The sequence below is a fragment of the Microtus pennsylvanicus genome, chromosome 11 (assembly GCF_037038515.1).
Source record: "Microtus pennsylvanicus isolate mMicPen1 chromosome 11, mMicPen1.hap1, whole genome shotgun sequence".
Taxonomy (NCBI): domain Eukaryota; kingdom Metazoa; phylum Chordata; class Mammalia; order Rodentia; family Cricetidae; genus Microtus; species Microtus pennsylvanicus.
In genome coordinates this window covers 2,092,847-2,111,113 of record NC_134589.1, presented here as the reverse complement: position 1 = coordinate 2,111,113, position 18,267 = coordinate 2,092,847, and the positions used below count along the sequence as shown (strand labels likewise).

General features: G+C 50.1%; 1 protein-coding gene across 2 annotated transcripts in view; it reads left to right on the top strand.

Annotated features, from left to right (window-relative positions):
* Rptor (regulatory associated protein of MTOR complex 1) overlaps nt 1-18,267 on the top strand; it is a 306,486-nt gene that overhangs the window by 270,379 nt on the left and 17,840 nt on the right. For both annotated transcript variants that reach the window (XM_075989895.1, XM_075989893.1), the window contains 4 exons: nt 5,201-5,319; nt 12,289-12,392; nt 12,909-13,092; nt 13,910-14,020. In XM_075989895.1, the coding sequence (XP_075846010.1) occupies nt 5,201-5,319; nt 12,289-12,392; nt 12,909-13,092; nt 13,910-14,020 (518 nt within the window). The remainder of the gene's footprint in view (nt 1-5,200; nt 5,320-12,288; nt 12,393-12,908; nt 13,093-13,909; nt 14,021-18,267) is intronic.

The following is an 18,267-nucleotide window of genomic DNA, read 5'->3' as shown; positions in this document are numbered from 1 at the left end:
TCCAGGTACCCTGTTCTGCTCCCCTCCCAACTCTACTCAGAGTGCTCAAGGTGACCTGCTGTCTGGCCCTGTGGTCACTGACACAGCAGGGCCTGGGGCAGAGGCAGAGGCAGCACGGATCTCCACTCCACTCTACCCAGCTCTTTGGTTTTTGAAGTCAGGGTTTCTCTGGGGCTTTGGAGCCTGTAATGGAACTCACTGTATAGACCAGGCCTCCCTCGAACTCAGAGATCCACCTGCCTCTGCCTCCGAGCGCTGGAATTAGAGGCGTGCACCACCACCGCCCGCCCCCATGTGGATCTTTCACCTCACCGCTCCTCTTGTTCTCAGTCAGTCGTGGTCCGAGGACCTCATAGTCGCTCTCCTGTTTCTGGACCCCTCTTTCCCTGTGCATGTACCTTTGGTCTCAACACTGCACCATGGGAAGTTCTTGCATGCCAAGTGAGGCTGCCCTTCCTGGAAAGTCCAGGCAGGAACTGGAGAGCCCCTCAATGAGGATCTTAGCTGGGCATCTCTGCAGTGTGCTCCCCGGACTAACTCTACCCCCTGTGAGACTTGATGCCCCCTCTGCTGCTCTGTGCTCCCTTCCGCAGAGCTCAGAGCTCTTGGTGGGGCAGTGTCCCCACTTGGCAAAGGATCTCTGTTGTTTCTGTGCTATACCTGACCCAGCTGCATTGAGGCTTATGGCTGCCATTTTTATTATCAACTTTCTGAAGAGCTATATTTTTCTTTAAAAGTTTTATTACTATTGACTACGTTTATGGTGTTGGCCACGGCGTACGTGTGCAGCTAGGAGGACGGCTTTCTGGAGTCGGTTCTCTCCTTCCACTTTCACCTAGACCGGGGCTTGGACTCAGCTTCTCAGTTTGTGCCACAAGCACTTTCTGCTGACTTAGCCATCCTGCTGGCCCTGTGTATACAGTGAGCAGCCTTGCCTGTCCTCCCCGTCCACCTAGTTCCCTGTGTCCCTGATGCCGCCCATGGGAGCAGGTCAGCACAGAGTGGGCCAACTATACAGCTCCTCCTTACCCCTTGGCAGTAATGCGCACTGTGCACAAAGCCCAGGCCCACACCACTTTGAACTCTGTCCACAAATGCCCTCCTCACTCCCTGCCAAAGCCCCAACCCCAGTAAGGAGGGTAGTGGCACTGTGTTTACTCTGCCTGCTTCCTTGCCACCTGCACCTTCATCAGAGACACATGCCAAAAGAATTTCGGTCTGGAGGCTTGAGAGGAAGGGGTATGGTCTCACTTCAAAGGCACTGGGAGCCTCAGAGGACAGGACCAGGGTTTTTACAACTCTGCTGAGCAGTGACATTTTATAGCGTATTGAAAATGCATCACCATGGCAACAGATCCGAGGCAGAGCTGATACTGAAGTGAGGACAGAGGAGTCACAGACCTGCAGGGCTGCCCTCACCTCAGTGCGGCCCAGAGCCCTGCTCGTGTGTGTTCCTATGGGAGCCAGCAACTCTGCAACCTAAGCCTAGAGCCCGCGGTGGAACAGGGGACAGAATGACTCCAGGGAGAAGGCAGCAGCCCGGAGCTAGCTGTCTCCCACCCCGAAGACCCTCAGGCCCTGTGAGTACTGGTCAGTCAGCACGAAGGTGACAGTCAGCCATTAGCCTGCTTCCCTCTTGTCAAAGAGTCGGGAAGCACAGAGATTTTACATCCCAGCCCATAGCAGTGATGGAGTGAGGTTGCCCCGATAGGTAGAGTTCGCTGGTATCTGCCTTGACCGGAAGGGATCCAACAGGGACTTGCTGAAGGAAGTTGAATGCTGGGAATGTAGCTCAGTGGTAGCACACTCACCGAGCGGACAGGCCCTGCTTTGGTCCCCAGGTTTTGAACGGAGGCCCAACACCTATGAATTTGATTCTTCTCTCCAGAAAAGCCTTGGTTAAAGCCAAGCTTGGTGGCTTGTACAAGGACGCTGAGGGTCAACTGAAAAAGCCATGCCAATACTCCAGGTGCCACTGAAGCCAACAGTCACAGCCACACAGGTTGGGGAGGCCAGAGCCGTGGGTCATCATAACCCCTCCAAAGGCTCCATCCGGCCAGCAGCGTAGACTCGGGAGGGAAGATGTCACCGAATTTGCTCTGAAGCACCAGGGCAGGGGGCACACACACACATACCACCACCATCACTCTAGCCTTGGGACCTGCGTTTCTGAAGACTGTCAGAATGGCCATTCCCAGGTCACGCTGCAGCCTCATGCCCAGTGGAGCCCCTCTCACCAACAAACTCTGGCTCGGAGAGATGGCCCTCCATCATCTGCTTAGAAAGCTGTGGCCATTGCCCCAAAAATCAATCCTAAAACATCGCGGTCTTTTATTACTTCTAGTCTAGACATGAAAATGAATCCTTGGCCTTCCAGGGCTCAGCGAGTAGCAAGCTGTGGGGCAAGGCCCAACCACTGCTGCTCTGCCCTGCGGCAGGACCCAGTGTCCCACGGTCCCCGTGTGAGGGTGGCAGGCTGTGTTTTGAGGATAGCAGATGTTAAAACAGGGCAGGAGCCAGAGAAAGTCACTCCTGGCAAACCAAGGGAAGATGTTTGTGATCACGGCTTCGCTTTCCACCAGGAAAATTGTGCTCTCGTCACAGTCCCAGTGGTAAAGCTCAGAGGTTTTTTATCTCTCTGTTGTGTCCTGAGTCAAGATCTAGAAAGTCAACCCAGTAACTGAAAAGTTGTTTTAAAGTAAATGTAGTATCTACAAATGTCTCCCTTCCTCTGTGTCCTGCACACTGTTTGGCCTTTCTGGCAGTGTTCTATGGTTCCTGGTTCTGAACAACCCCCCACAGGAGTCTGCGTCTGTCAGCCCAGCACATGAGGCCAAGACTCTGGGACCCCACCTGTGCCTTGCTACTCTGTTCAATTTACGGACTCCAGCTGCGTCTGCATGTTCAGTCACTAAACCGACAGATGGGCGACGTAGAAGCTTCATTTGTCATGCCTGCCCTCCCCTCCCGCTGCCGGCATTGCATCTACCCATCCCCTTCCCGGGCTGTGACGGGGTCTGCCATCTGAGTCACACAGGTTTGCCATCAGCATCACGATCCTTTCTCAGCTGTGTCACGTGGCCGCTGAGCTTTGCAGGAAGCTGCTTCTGATGTGTCAGTCCCTGGAGGACGAGGCGGCCTGTGAGCACTTGCTGCCAGCTGGAGGGGGGCTGCAGCTCCGTCAGGGGGCCAGTTCCCCGTTTCTCTCCGGTGAAGCTTCATGCAAAACACATGACATCTTTTCCTTCTTGAATGTCATTCTCTAGAGTACACCTCTTCTCCTCTCAAAAAGGCACAGAGATAAAATTGGTGCCTGGCAACCCCGTACCCCAGAGCTGGAAGTCAGATGTGACGGTGTTTGCCCAGAGAAGTCCTGGGCTGACTGCACTAGATTCCATAGACTTCAGTTGTAAATCTTGCCTGCTGTTTGGTTGGATCTGCTGATTCTAAGCTATGGCCACATGAGAAAGCGAGCGTATAGCGAGCAGGCTGCTTTCATTGGATTGTTCCTGCCACTGGTCAGCCCAGGCTAGTGGGCTTGTATGTTGTTTCATTTCATCACTTCCAGGTTTACCACAGCCTAGGTCTCCTGCACATGTGCCTCCCACAACTGTGAACAGAGCCAGTACTGAAGGCCTTAGGAACTACTGAGTGTGTGCCGTGCCCACAATGCTCCTGTAGGACATTCCGTCTCTGTAGTCATGATCTGTCACCTTAAAGAGTTGCCTGTCTCAGAGGCTGATGACATAGCTTAATGGTTGAGTACTTACTACTCTTGCATGAGACCTGGGTCCAATTCCCAGCACCCACACAACAGGTCACAACCACATGCAACTCCAGTTCTAGGGGATCTGATGCCTCTTCTGACCTCTGTGGGTTCTTGCATTCACATGGTACATATACATACCCATTTTAAAAATTAAATACTTTTGAAATGCCTTCAGTGATAGGCAGTAACATTTTAGTTGCCTAAGCAGAGAAGCCATGTGTTCAGGAGCTGAGAGGCTTCTGCAGCCTCTTGGTGAGTGGATATACATGACTGCCATGGCTCAGTGTTCACCCTGCACAGCCCAGGATTGATGGTTGATTAATCATTGATAGGTGGGTGTAGGCCCAGCCGTCATCCGGGATGCACTCCTGTGTTGAAGTCATGCACTCAGTCCACCTCATGACTTTGAACTTGAGTGTATTCATGAACCCCATTCTCACTGCGTGACACTGTGTCCTCTGGAGAGTTGGCTAAGCAAGGGACATGGGGTCAGGGCTTGTTTGAAATCTTCCTTCAATCTCCCTTGCTGATACTGAATAATGTTCAGATCCACCCTAAAATACACGATGGCGCTGTCTGTGACTGTCTCCCACATCCACTCCCTACCCTAGAATACAGACAGGGTGGCGCTGTCTGTGACTGTCTCCCATCCACTCCCGACCCTAGAATACAGACAGGGTGGCCTAGGGATTTAGAACAGTGCTGGTATATGGAGTGGACAAGAGGAGCTCAACAACTCACAGGCACAAGTCCACATGTAGAGTGTGCTGTGGACAGAACCTCGCACCCCACATAAACTGTGTACTGTACTGCAGGCCATGGTGTCATCTAGGAATCTAGAGCATGAGAGGAAAGATGCGTGGGAACTGGGTAGCCTTCTCCAGCCCACAAGTCATCCAGGTGCAGACCCTGACTGCTTTTAGCCATTGTCCTTTAGAAAGACCCATCCTCAAAAGGTATAGCCTTGCCAGGCATAGTGGCGAACGCCTTTAATCCCAGCACATGGAAGACAGAAGCAGGAGGCTCTCTGTAAATTCCAAGTCGGCCTAATCCACATAGTAAGTCCCAAGCAAGCCAAGATACAAGATACGTAGTGAGACCCTCTTTCCAAAAAAAGGGAAAAACAAAAGATGCTAGAATTTTTTTGACATTTATCTCGTGGGGGGGGAGGGGGGAGAGTGTGAGATGCATGTGGCAGTCAGAGGAACTCAGTTCTCCATTCTACCACATGGGTTCTGGGAACTGAATTTGGGTCAAGTGTCTCTTTGCCTGAAGCCATCAACAGAGCAACAAATGGGGAAACTCTTGTAATCCCAGCTCCAGTGCTCCCTCCTGACAGCATGGGGTATTCAGAAAACAAGCTACCTCACCAACCTTTGTATGCATGGGGACCTACTTGCTACTAAGGAATCTCTTGTTTCTCTTTCCTAGGAGTTTCTTTTAATAGTGTTTACACTCAAATCTGGAGAGTCTTACTACATCTAGCTGCTGATCCCTATCCAGATGTTTCCGATTTGGCCATGAAAGTCCTCAACAGCATTGCTTACAAGGTACGTGCCTGAGAAATTGTCACTAAAGCTCTCATATGTCTGCTCCTGTCGTGAATAGTCAAACAAGGAGCTCCACGGGCATCCAGGCTTATCCCATAGTTTGAAAAAATAAATAGAAGCTGGTGGTGGTTGCACACCTTTAATCTCAGCATTTGCGAGGCAGAGGCAGGCCCATCTCTTGAGTTTGAAGCCAGTCTGATCTACAGATCAAGCTCTAGGACAACCAGGGCTACACAGAGAAACCCTATCTCAAAAAAAACAAAAACAAAAAATCGATGGATGGATGATGGATGAATATTAGGTAGGTAGGCAGGACTTTGAGCAAGCATTGTGAGTTTAGAGCTTCGTAATATATCCTGAACTTTACTTGCAGTGTAGCCTCAGATGTAAATGTTTTCCATGATCTCCATGTCTGTGAGATCTGTAGTGATTTCCTCTCCTCCAGCTCCAGTTCTGGGCTCTTGTGCTCACTTTTTCCTGTCCTGTTTTTTATTTCCCACTTGACTTAGCTGTTCTTGTTTTGGGTTTTTTTGTTCTCATTCCTCAAGTAGAAAAGCATGGTCTTCTTTGGGGATTATTGCTTCCTCCCTTAGCAGCCCTGGGGATCTGACCTAATCCTTTCCTATGGACTTTCCCAGCCTTGAGGGTGCTCATACCACTCACTGACCTTCCTTGTGGCCTTGGAAACACCCTTCTCCCCTGCATTCTACCCTGCAAGTCCCCTCTCCTCTTCCCTCCACCTCCTCCCTGGATCTTGGTTGGTTATAGCACTGGGCTCGGTGGGGTTCCCCTTCTCTGCTGCAGGTGGGTACTGGCTGGAAGCCACTTGCCCCGTAAGCTGGGATAGTTGTTCTGCAACTCAGAGGCGTCCCTGGCCACTGTACATGTAGTTTCTGAAAAGAGTTGTTAGTGGTTTTCTTTTTTTTTTTTTTTTTTTTGAGATTATTATTTTTTTTTAAAGATTTATTTATTTATTATGTATACAGTGTTCTGTCTGTCTGTATGCTTGCTGGCCAGAAGAGGGCACCAGATCTCATTACAGATGGTTGTGAGCCATCACGTGGTTGCTGGGAATTGAACTCAGGACCTCGGGAAGAGCAGTCAGTGCTCTTAACCTCTGAGCCATCTCTCCAGCCCCCTGTTAGTGGTTTTCTAATTGTTTATTTAAGTTAGACAGTTCAGGTCTCATAAGTAGAACAAACTAGAAGTCATTCATTATGAATAAACACTTCTATAACTTTTTCATAAAATTTTGAACATGCAGAAAAGTTGCAAGGAGCATAAAGGAAACACCACCCTACCTGGTATTCAGTCCTCAGCTGACCCCGTCATACTGGGGACTTGTGCTAGGTGGAAAGGGACCAGGATCATCCCCAGTGGGGTCTGGAGGCCGAGTGGGCCTCTGCAGCAGCCGCCCCTGCTCTGTTCGCCATGCTCCCTTGGCTGCAGATGCACCTGTGCATCTAGTCCTGCCTTCTCCCTGGCTGATTGACAGTTGACTCACTGAATCCAGCTGCTGCCTTTTCAGCCCCTTCTCGTCTCACACATGATAGTAACAGCCTCCTTGTGCCCAGCTTTGGAAGACTGTAGTGATCGGCCTCGTCCTCTGTTAAAGCAGTACTGTGAATACCACAGAGTGTATTCTGGGTTTCAGACTCAAGCTGAGGTCACACTTATGGATATCCTAAGCATAGACTTGTTGGTCCAGGGGTAAATTTCACTGCTTTCCGGCTCGGTGATTCCGGGTTAGTACCAAAGTATGGAGCATGCCCAGCCTGGGGCAGCCTGACTTGTTCAGGTCAGACTAACTTGCCCTTCTCCAGGGGAGATATAGCCTCACTCACTTTCTAACCTGGCACTGCCTTTCACTGTGAACTTCAGCCCAGCTCACTCCCTTGATTATGTGTGACCCACTACAGAGACTGCACCCTCAGTGGACAGTACACCCAGTGTGCCAGTACCAGTTACTGGCCTAATGAAAAACTGCAGGTTTTATTGTTTAATAAAGATTAAAGTAAATTATTGTTTAAACAATAAATTATTGCTTTAAATAAATAAAATTATTGTTTAATAGAAAATTAAACAGTTACTATAGTATGTATTTGTGGTATGCTGTGGTTTGAGGCCAAAGGAATTCAGGCAAGAGGAAAATAGGAAACAAGAAGGGAAAGGGAGAAGGTGGGAGTCTGGCTGGAGGAAGGACTTCCCTGGTCTGCCTGCTGTGTCTTAGGGAAGGTCGTCCCTACCACTCCCATGGACATTCTAGCATCTCCCGCCTAGTACAGTCTCAGGTCGGGTCCTTATTACATTTTTATTTGGGGTGTGTGTGTGCGTGTGTGTGTCCTTGTGTGTGTCTGTGTCCATACCACAGCACTTGGGGAGATCAGACAATGGGAGTTGGTTCTCCCTTTCTACTATGTGGGTCCCTCAAGCTTGGGTTCTTTAAAATTATTAAGTCAGGCAATGGTGGTACATGCTTTTAATTCAGGAGGCAGAGGCAGGCGGATCTCTGAGTTCAAAGCCAGCCTGGTCTGCAAAGCGAGTTTACACAGAGAAACTGTCTCATTTATATATATATATCTCCCCGTGGACACTAAGCCTCTGTAGTTTATGCTCAAAGTTTGTAGGCAGTTCCATTCCCTCGTTACAGTTCTCTGGCACAGAGGTGTTTGGTGGCTTATTCTGTGCTGGTGGAGATGTGAGGCCGCTTCCTGACCATGACCATGCCCACACAAGCTGCGCAGGTTGAGCCCATGTCTGGGGTGTATGGGCATGGCCAGTCAGGGCCAGTCTGCGTTTCTCTTTCAGTGCATTGATGGATTTGCCCTTACAGGTACTGTGCCTGGATTATTTAACACTGTAATCTTGGTGCCTGATACTGAATTTCGCACCTGTAAGTTCAGTTCTGCAGACACCCTTGCTGTTAAACAGTGTCTTTCAAGGGCCTCCTAGGCTTGACTTTGAGGTTGTTTCATAAATGCAGCTCTGAGCCGGGAGCCCATATGCTCCACTGTAAAGTAATGTGCGTCCTGCCTACCAACTGCCATATTAGCACGCTACAGTCACCTTAGAAAACAGTCTCGCACTCTCCACCCCCAGCAGAGCAGCATTTGGCCTCTGTATCTGTTCTGCTATAGTGACAGATCCCAGTGTGCACAAGCTACCAGCTGGAGTACACCACAGCCGGGTGTGTGTGCGTGTGTGTGTGCGCGCGCGTGTGTGTTTAGAATAAGCAATACTGAAGAATTTGGGAACATAAACATTATGGAAATTCTTTTTTGTGTCTTAATTTTAATTTTAAAAGATGCCTGCTTCTCTAGAAGCCAAAGAGATTGTATTTCACTTCCTAAAGTAATGAACCTATTTTGCATTATTTAACTCTGAAGCCAAATTTTGCTCATCAGAGTCAAAATAGCCTTATTACTGTGGAATGCCCCCTAGAATTCTACATTCAAATATAGAAGCCGCTACTAGCTGTGTCTGAAAGAACCCACACTGCTTGACAGCCATAGCCTGATTTCACATTCGTGTTTTTCCTTCCGGGAGCTCTGAAGCCACACAGAGGGAGGAGGAGGAGGTAATGCCCTAAGGAGCCATCCATGGCCCCATCCGCTCCTTTTCTCTGCCCTCCCCTGTGATTTCACGGAAGTGTAGTGACACAGCCTCTTGGTCCTTCCAGGAGCCACACTGTCAGCAAGACATGTACAGGCCAGGCGCTCTGGAAACCGAACACTAACCCTTAACCAGGGTAAAGTGTCAGAGCTCAAGCAGATGGAGACTGATTCTCAGAGGGGCATATGCAGAAGCCCTGAAGGAAAGTTCCCCCGGGTTCTTAGTGGGGTGCTTACTAGCACGCCCCAATTCATAGGTCTATCCCCAGAACCCATACACTAAACTAGGAGTGGCTGTGCAAACCCGACATCCCAGCACTAGGGAAATGGAGGATGGGGAATCAGAAGTCTAAAGTCATCCTCAGCTAGCTAGCAAGTTCAAAGCCAGCCTGAGACACAAAAAATAGCTCAAATAAAAATGAGAGCATTGTTCGATTAAACATGTAACCTAGCCTCTCGGGTGGGAGGAGGAGAGCCATGAGTTTGAGGCCAGCCTGAGCGCAAAGTAAGACCATCTGTTCTGTCGCCCAACTTCCCTTTGCCACACAGTCACTTGGAGGAGCACTTCCACAGTGCCCTGCCCTCGCCAGGCAGCCCTCGCCAGGCAGCCCTCCGTGTTCAGGAGTGCCAGTCCCAGACCAGTGAGGCTTGGTGGGGACTTTCACTGCCATGTTTCTGAGGTTCCCATCTGTTTGGCTCTGACTTCCAGCATCCTTTGACATTCTAGTTGGACAGCTGTGACAGCGCTGAGCCATGGGTGAGACTGGCTCCTGCGTCCCAGGATAGGAGCCCAGGTGCAGTTGGGATGCTCAGGCACCTCTAGCTCCCATCTCTGTCCCCAGCTTCAGATTTAGCTTCCTGATTGTTCCTGGCCTGGAGTTAACTTGGCCAGTAGCATTTGTCTCTGAAAAGCTGCTTGGCTCTGTCACCTCACCTCTACCTCTCCCCTCTGCCTCTCTTCATCCACTGTGCCCAGATGGGAGTGGGTGCTCAGCTCTTCCTGATGGTGTGTTCATGTCCTAGTGATTCTGTGCAGATTGCATGCCTGGTGACAGTCACAGTCGGGAAGAGTTCCCTGTCTCCCAGTGTGCCATTCACTTTCGTCTGTGTCCCAAGCCCAAACTCTATAAGCAGCTGAAGAGATTCCATTAAACTTGCCTGTCAGTTAGTTACTGCATGACAGGGTCCCTAAAGGAAGGACTGTACCCCAAGCCTCTTCCGGCCCAACGTTCTCAGTCCTCACAGCCACGTCCCTAAGGGATGCTCTGTTCACACTCCTCACCTGGCCTCACACCTGCCATGGCCAGTGCTGAGGAAACACGAGTAAACTACACGGATGCAGCCGCAAGACACCACCACCAGCTCCCGGCCCTGACCCAGCCCAGCCACCAGACACCACCAGCTCCCGGCCTGACCTGGCCCTGTAGGCCTCTCTTCTTGCAGGGCTCTGAACATGATACAAAGTGAGTCTCATGGCAGCAGCCATGGGTAGAGGCAGGCTTCTGCAGCAGGCCAACCTGGAACTCCTAGCTCCCTTTCTGGCTCCTGTGGCACCCATTCCTGTGTTATGAGTGGGGAGAGCCCCGTGGACTTTTCAGAAATGACCTAAAGCCTCTGTCCCCATCATCTCCTGCTGTTTCTCTAGACGTTCTCAGAAGGCACATTTTATTTGTAAAGATTTATTTATTATGTATACAACGTTCTGCCTCGATGTATGCCCTCACGCCAGAAGAGGGCTCCAGAATCTCAGTACAGATAGTTGTGAGCCACCATGTGGTTGCTAGGAATTGAACTAAGGACCTCGGGAAGAGCAGCCAGTACTCTTAGCCACTGAGCCATCTCTCCAGCCCCCAGAAGGCACATTTTAAATTCAGAGTCTACACTTAAATACCTTTTTTTTGCAGACTTAAGTAAGGAACCGTGTGACTGTCAGGCTAAGGTGTTGGCCGAGGTTTCTCTTACCCGGTCCTTGCAGCCGTGGAGTCCCAGAGAAGTACACAGAGTCCTACGCTAATCATAAACTGATTGGCCTAGTAGCTCAGGCTTCTTATTAATTAATTCCTATAACCTACGTTAGCCCATAATTCTTGTCTGTGTTAGCCACGTGGCTGGGCACCTTTTTTGGCGAGGCAGTCACATCTTGCTTCCTCTGTTGCTAGGTCACAACTGCAGACTGCCCTTCCCTCTTCCCAGCATTCTCATTGCCTTGCCTCTACTTCCTGCCTGGCTACTTGGCCATTCAGCGTTTTATTAAAATACAATTGAGAGAGTACAGACCATTGTCCTATAGCACAAGGGGACAGGGCAGGGATGCTGTAGAGTTGCCTGGGAAGGCTACATAGCAAGCAAGTGTTCATGAAGCGTGTGCATGCTCTTGCGGTGTAACAGTGAGGTGCTTCATGTAAAGACTGCCTTCAGCTCTAGTTTGCTACTTCTGTTAGAAAGCCAAGGATTGTCTGGGAGAAGGATGCTGTCTGTATAAACACTTCCTGTCTGATGGCTGTATTATGGGGACAGTATTCCTGATAATGAGTGAACATTTAGAAATGTTGGGCCTGGGCAGTGACCGCCAGACCAGAGCTCTTTCTGGTCAAAGTGGTCAGCATCACCTGCTCTTTGTGAAGCTGTCCCAGTTCTCTGAAGAGCGGGTGGATCCCACCAACCATGTGGTCTGCTCAGCCCTTTCCCTAGTCCTTGCCTGCCCTGGATCCTCAGAGTATGTGAGGATTAAGGAAGAAGATGCGACAGGGTGATGGTGTCTCCTGTGACATGCTAAGTCTGTGCTCAGTCACCAAGCTGCACCCAACCCTGTGATGAGGGCTCAAGACAGTTACACCAAGTCAGGAGTGGTCTAATTTGAGGAAACAAACTCTGTGTGTCATCATGCTACCTCTCCAGCCCCTTGGCTTTCACGGACCCCTCTGAGGAATGCAGGACATTGGTGACTGCCCAGCAGCCACAGTTCCAGACTGTCTGGTGACTCCACACTCTAGGTAGACAGCAGCACTTCCTGACCCTCATGGCTCTGAGATGAGAGGCCCACAGGGTGGGCAGGTGCTAAGTACTGGCCCAGGGTGGCCTGGGTGCAGGGGAGGAGCCTCGAGCCTTCCCATTCCACTCCCAGAGCTCTCTGCAGGCATTATTTTCCAGCCCTGAGCCAAAGACTCAAAGCCGCACTTGGTCCTAGGTGTCGCCTTAGGTCTCACCTGGGGAGCTTTCCTCCACAGAACAAACACTTTCTCCTTTTGGAAGCTACACCAAGCAGCCATGGCTCTCACAGGAATCTGAAGCCTCATAGCCTCAGATGGATGAGAGATCGTTCCTTCTGACCTCCCGTGTCACTCCTTTGTTCCTGTAGGCCACCGTGAATGCCCGGCCCCAGCGAATCCTCGACACATCCTCTCTCACCCAGTCGGCCCCAGCCAGCCCAACTAACAAGGGCATGCATATCCACCAAGTGGGGTAAGTGGCTTGCCAAGCCCCGTCCACTCTGGTGGGGTCCCAGCTGCTACATCACATCCCTTGCCTTCCTCCCTTCTCTCTTAGCACTTCTCCACCCCCTCCTCCCTTCCTCCTCCCTCCCTCCTCCCTCCTGAAACACAGGTGCTCAGGGTGCCCCTTTCTCAATTTCCTCCCTGTCCCAGAGCACTTTGTTTGCACACAGCATGACAGGAAACCTTAATGGTGTCTGGTTTCTATGGCCTTTGGAAGTTTTTCAGAAGACCTGGGTTCTCTATAGGTGGGCAACGGGGTTGGGTCTACACAAGTTTCTGCTCAGGACACACCAGCTGTGGATTGCGTTATCTTGTCCTCACTGCCTCGGCTCATTGTGTCCAGTGAAGGATGCCAGGGAGCGTCCAGCAGGACCAGCTTCAGCCAGGGGCAGGCCAGGCAGTGGCACATTCCTGGGGAGAGGGCCTGGGATCTCATCTCTGCATTGTGATCCCTCAGTAGAGCATGCTGTCTGCTCTTTCACAGGGGCTCCCCACCAGCATCTAGCACCAGCAGCTGCAGCCTGACCAATGACGTGCCCAAGCAGACTGTCAGCCGTGACCTCCCCTCCAGCCGCCCTGGTACTGCAGGCCCCACAGGGGCACAGTACACCCCTCACTCCCACCAGTTTCCTCGAACACGGAAGATGTTCGACAAAGGCCCTGATCAGGTACAAAGATATGAGCTGCTTTGAGCCCCTCGTGCCCTGTGAGCTCCCAGCATCAGAACAGGGTGCTTTCCTGAAATTCCTTAGCTTGGGATCATTCTGTCCCTGTAGCTTTGTGCCAGCTACTGCCTTTGAGACACTTGGAGACTCAGTGGCACCCCGGTCCAACACCCCCTATCTGCAGGTCTGGTCTTCCTGCAGCTCCTTCTCCTAGGTTGGCTCCTCTGGACCATTCCATGAGTCACAATGAGCATGTAGAGTTAATTTCCCTTTTCCCCTTTGTGGGTGAATAGCATCTATCTCCACTTGGTGTGGCCACTGCTCTGCAGTGTTTGTTCTGAATGGCTTTTTTGGTTTTTTTCTGTGAGCATTCTGTTACTCTGCACAAGCAGGCACACACTCTGCCTTTAACTAAGCTGGAAAGAATGGTTCAGGAGAGAGGAGTGTGCTGCTGCCCCAGGCTCCGAAAGCCACAGAGATGAGCCTCATCCTCTCAGCCGCTGCGCAGTGGGGGGATGTTCAGGGTAACACTCAGCAGCAGAGGAAGGGGCCACAGCTGTCCCACACACCTGGAACCCCAGCACTCAGAATGCTGGGTAGGAAGACCACTGCTATACACTGCAGGGGAGAAGAGCATAGTGACCTTTGTCATACGCTAGATGTCCTTTCGGGTGTAAGGAGAAGAGTGCCAGGCCACTGGCATGAGATGGGAAGATTGGGTACACAGTGAGACCCTGTCTCAAACAAAGCTAAAATCGGTCTAGGAGCAATGAGACTAACGCGTTTCCTCGTGATTCTGCTCTTTCGCAAACACCCCCAGACCACAGATGATGCAGACGATGCAGCCGGACACAAAAGCTTCATGTGTGCCACCATACAGACTGGGTTCTGCGACTGGAGTGCCCGATACTTCGCCCAGCCAGTCATGAAGGTGAGTATGAGTTCTTGGCCGCAACCCCAGTGCTCACACCTGAAGCTGAAGTACTCATGCTGCCTTCTCTTTGCCCCTGTCCCTGGTGCTGGCCTTGGGGTTTGATCCTTGTTCCTAAAAGTTCCTTCCTAGTGACACAAAACCCAATCTTAACCCCATCTCTGGCTGCCGGGGTCTGTTAGCCCACCTGTGACCTGAGCAGGTGGGCCAGGATTGGCAGGGGTGTGGGTAGGGGAGCTCAGTCACACTCATCCTTACCTTTGTTTCCGTGGCTTCTGTCACAGCCTGCTAGCTGTGGAGGGTGACACCGAAGTGGTGTCATAGAACAGGTGGCGACAGTTAAGACAGAAGAGCCCACCGGTGGCGGTGGTGCATGCTTCTAATCCCAGCACTCGGGAGTCAGAGGCAGGATGATCTCTGTGGGCCAGCCTGGTCTACAGAGTGAGTTCTAGGACAACCAGGGCTACACAGAGAAACCCTGTCCTAAACAAGGCTTAAGGGACCAAAAGAAGAGCCAAAGTGGCTGGCTTTGGTTTCTTCCTGTCTTCTCAAAGAAAGCACAGGCAGAAATCTGCCTGTCTGGGACTTGCCAGTGTCACGTGTTTCCTTGTCTGACTCCCCGTGGAAGAGTGTGTTCAGAGCTGTCCTTGGACTGTGCCTGGTGACAACGGGGACTTACCCTGCCAAGATCCCTTCTGATCTTAATCTGCCTCAGCTGTAGTACAAGATGTTTCAAGACTACAGATTTGTGCCCAAGCTAATGAATGGCCCCAAACCAACAGCATCTACACTGGGTCAGCCCCTGAGTCTGTCTCCATGTCAGAGCTGCAGAAATGGGCTTTTAGGTTTGTCTGTAGGCCTGAAGCAGGCTCTCTGAATGTCTTCTCCTTCCTGTGTATTGACAACTGAGAACTGAGAGCCACAGCTTATTCTTACTTGTATGTCGAGCTAGATGCCCAGGTAAGTTCTCTGAAAAGCATTCAAAACAGCCGTTAGAGTATAAAATGGCCGGGCTTCCTATGTCTTGGGCCACCCTTCCCTTCAAACTAATCATTGCTTTGTTAAGATGATATATAAAAATCAAATATATATGATCTCTATGAGTCCTTTAAAAGCAAAAATTGAGATACACTTAAATGTCTAACAGAGACTGGACAGTTAAAAATTCTGAAATAGGGTTGAGGGCATAGTGACAGGGCACACGCCTCTCTTTCCCGGGACTCTGGGTTCCATAGAGAAGCACTGTAAAAATAAAATAAAAATAAAACCTCCTTAGGGCTGGGCCAGGGTGTGGCTCAGTGATGGACAGCTTGCCTGTTGTGCTAGAAGCCACAAGTTTCATCTCAGGATCACCAAAAAATAAAATAATAATAAATAAAAAGTCTTGAAACATCTGATTAGAAATTATTGAAACTATGAAACAAGTCTTTTTGTTTTGGTTTTGATTTTTTTGGATTTTCAAGACAAGGGTTTCTCTGTGTAACCCTGGCTGTCCTGGGACTCACTCTGTAGACCAGGCTGGCCTCAAACTCAAGAGATCCACCTGCCTTTGCCTCCCGAGTTCTGGGATTAAAGGCATGTGCTATTGCTACTCTGCCCAGCTAAGCAAGTATTTTTTGGTTTTTGGTTTTGTTGTTTGTTTGGTTGGTTGGTTGGTTGGTTTGGTTTTGGTTTTTTTTGAGACAGGGTTTCTCTATAGCTTTGGAGCCTGTCCTGGAACTAGCTTTTGTAGACCATACTGGCCTCAAACTCACAGAGATCCTCCCGCCTCTACCTTCTGAATGCTGGGATTAAAGGCGTGTGCCACCACCGCCTGGTGTAAATATTATTTTTACAATTAAATCTGAAAGTTAATTAGTAACAGCCAGGTGTGGTGGTACATGCCCATAATAATCCCAGCACTCAGGAGGTTGAGGAGGGAGGATTGTGACTTCAGAGTCAGCCTGGACTGTATTTGAGACCCTATCGCAAAACAAAACAGACCAAAAAATTTGTCGCATAAGAAAGTGCTTATGACAGAATGTTTTAGACAAATACCAAGAGCTGGACCTCTAGAGGAACAGTAGTTCTGTAGGCCATTATGGCCCACATGCTCATGTGAAATCCTAGAAGGGAATTCTGTGACCTCGGACACCTCGGTAGTATGGCACTGTGTAGTACTGTAGTAATATGAGTGGCGGGGCTGCATCCCCAGCACCCCGGCCACCTGCTAGCTTATGCCCGAAATAACAACACACAAACTGTATTCATTTAAACACTGCTTGGCCCATTTCTATCTAGCCTCTTCTAGGCTAACTCTCGCACCTGGACTAGCCCATTTCTAATAATCTGTGTAGCCCACGAGGTGGCTTACCAGGGAGATTCTAGCCTACGTCCATCCCGGGTCGGAGCTTCATCGCGTGTGACTGCCCGGGAGCGGGGAGCATGGCGTCTCTGAACTCACTTCCTCTTCCTCCCAGCATTCTGTTCTGTTTACTCCTCCCACCTATGTTTTAACCTATCAGGGCCAAGCAGTTTCTTTATTGCGTAACCAATGAAATCAACAGATTGATATATGACACTCCCACATCATAGTACCAAGTATGAAGGGTTGGGGTGTAAAGAAATGAGCTTGCTGCTCTTCCTCATGTGGGGATCAAGCTGTAGGAACGAGCACAGGTCCATAGCTGCCCACACAGCAGGGGAGCACACCCTTCTGATCTGTGAGAAGGAGGGTGCATGCCCTGGACGTGTGTGGTAAAGATCCCACACTGGGGCACTCAGACACTGCGGGCCATTGAGAACTTTACCAGCATTTGGTTTCCTGATATAGTCCATGCTCATGGCAGGTAAGGTTGGAAAATGCAGACACAGACCCCTGCTTCCCTCCACCATGCTGGCAGCGGCTGGCAGTAATGGTGACTTCTTGGGACACTAGTGAGAGGCTTTTCTTGAAGGCCTTGAAAATTGCTTCTTTTCTGTCATCCTTGTGTGCTGAAAGGAAGGGCACAGGTGACTCAGAATGCACTCCCACTAGACTTAAAACTGAGCTCAGTGTGTTCCCAAAGGACCGTCATAGAGTGAGCAGCCATCCCTCGGTACAGGCGGTGGGTGAGAGTCCTCAAAGGCCGGCTGTCCTCAGCTCACCTAGACTCCAGTGCCTCCGTACCCCTCTGCAGTACAGGGGTGGGGGGCACTCCTGGAATGAGCTGGAGTCAGTGGGCTTGCCAGATGAAGAGATTTGCTACACAATCACTGACATCTCTATCAGAAGCAACTAGAAATTGAGATGCAGTATCAGTGGCATTCGCAAATAACACTACAAAACAGAAATACTGAGTGTAAATTTTTTGATACTGAAAACTATAATACTGTAAAAGAAATAAGAGAGGCCATGTTCACAGGTGGGAAGGCTCAGTGGTGTGCAGGTGCTGGGCCTCCTGAAATGGCCACTTAAATCAGCACAGCCCTGATCAAAGTCCCAGGGAAACTGTTTTGGCAAAAATGATGAGCTTTAAATATGGAGAGAAGCAGTGAAACTCCAAAAACTAGAAATTTTGCAATAGAGCAAAGCTGCAGGGCTCACACTGTCCAATGTCAAGACTGCCCAGTTAGTAATCAGGATGGGTATGGACCTGGAACATGGACAGACACATAGATCAGTAGGGTAGAATAGAGAGAGACAGCCACACAGGCAGGTTCCATTGATTTTCAGCCAAGGCGTGAAAACAGTTCAGTTCAGCAGAGACATTTCAAAGAAACACCTTACCAACAGAGTGGATTGTGTTCCTACATGTAAAACCCCAAACTACAAATCTTTGGGTTACACGGAGCCTTTAATAAGATACAGAAACCCCACAAGTCATACAAGAAGACAAGATGATGAGTTGGACTTCATCAAATAGATACTCTGGCTGCTCTCATGGCTGTCCTCAGCTGCACAGCACATTTGAACCCAGACTGTGTACACAAACTCTGTGTCTTAGTTGGGATTTTTATTGCTGCGATGATACACCATGACCAAAACCAACTTGGGAAGGGTTTGTTAACTTTGAAAGTGATCTTCTGAGAGAAGGAAAGAGGGCCTCCACACAGAAGTGTGTGCCATGCTGTGCTGAGTGCAGTGTTCTCTGTGGTCTATGGATCTGCCTCTCTAGAACAGGCAAAAGCACGGGGTCAGAAGACAGGGGAGCCTGCGGCCAAAAGGCAGACTTGACAAGGGGAAGGGGCATGTAAACATGTTGGTGACACTCCAGACTGCTCTGTCC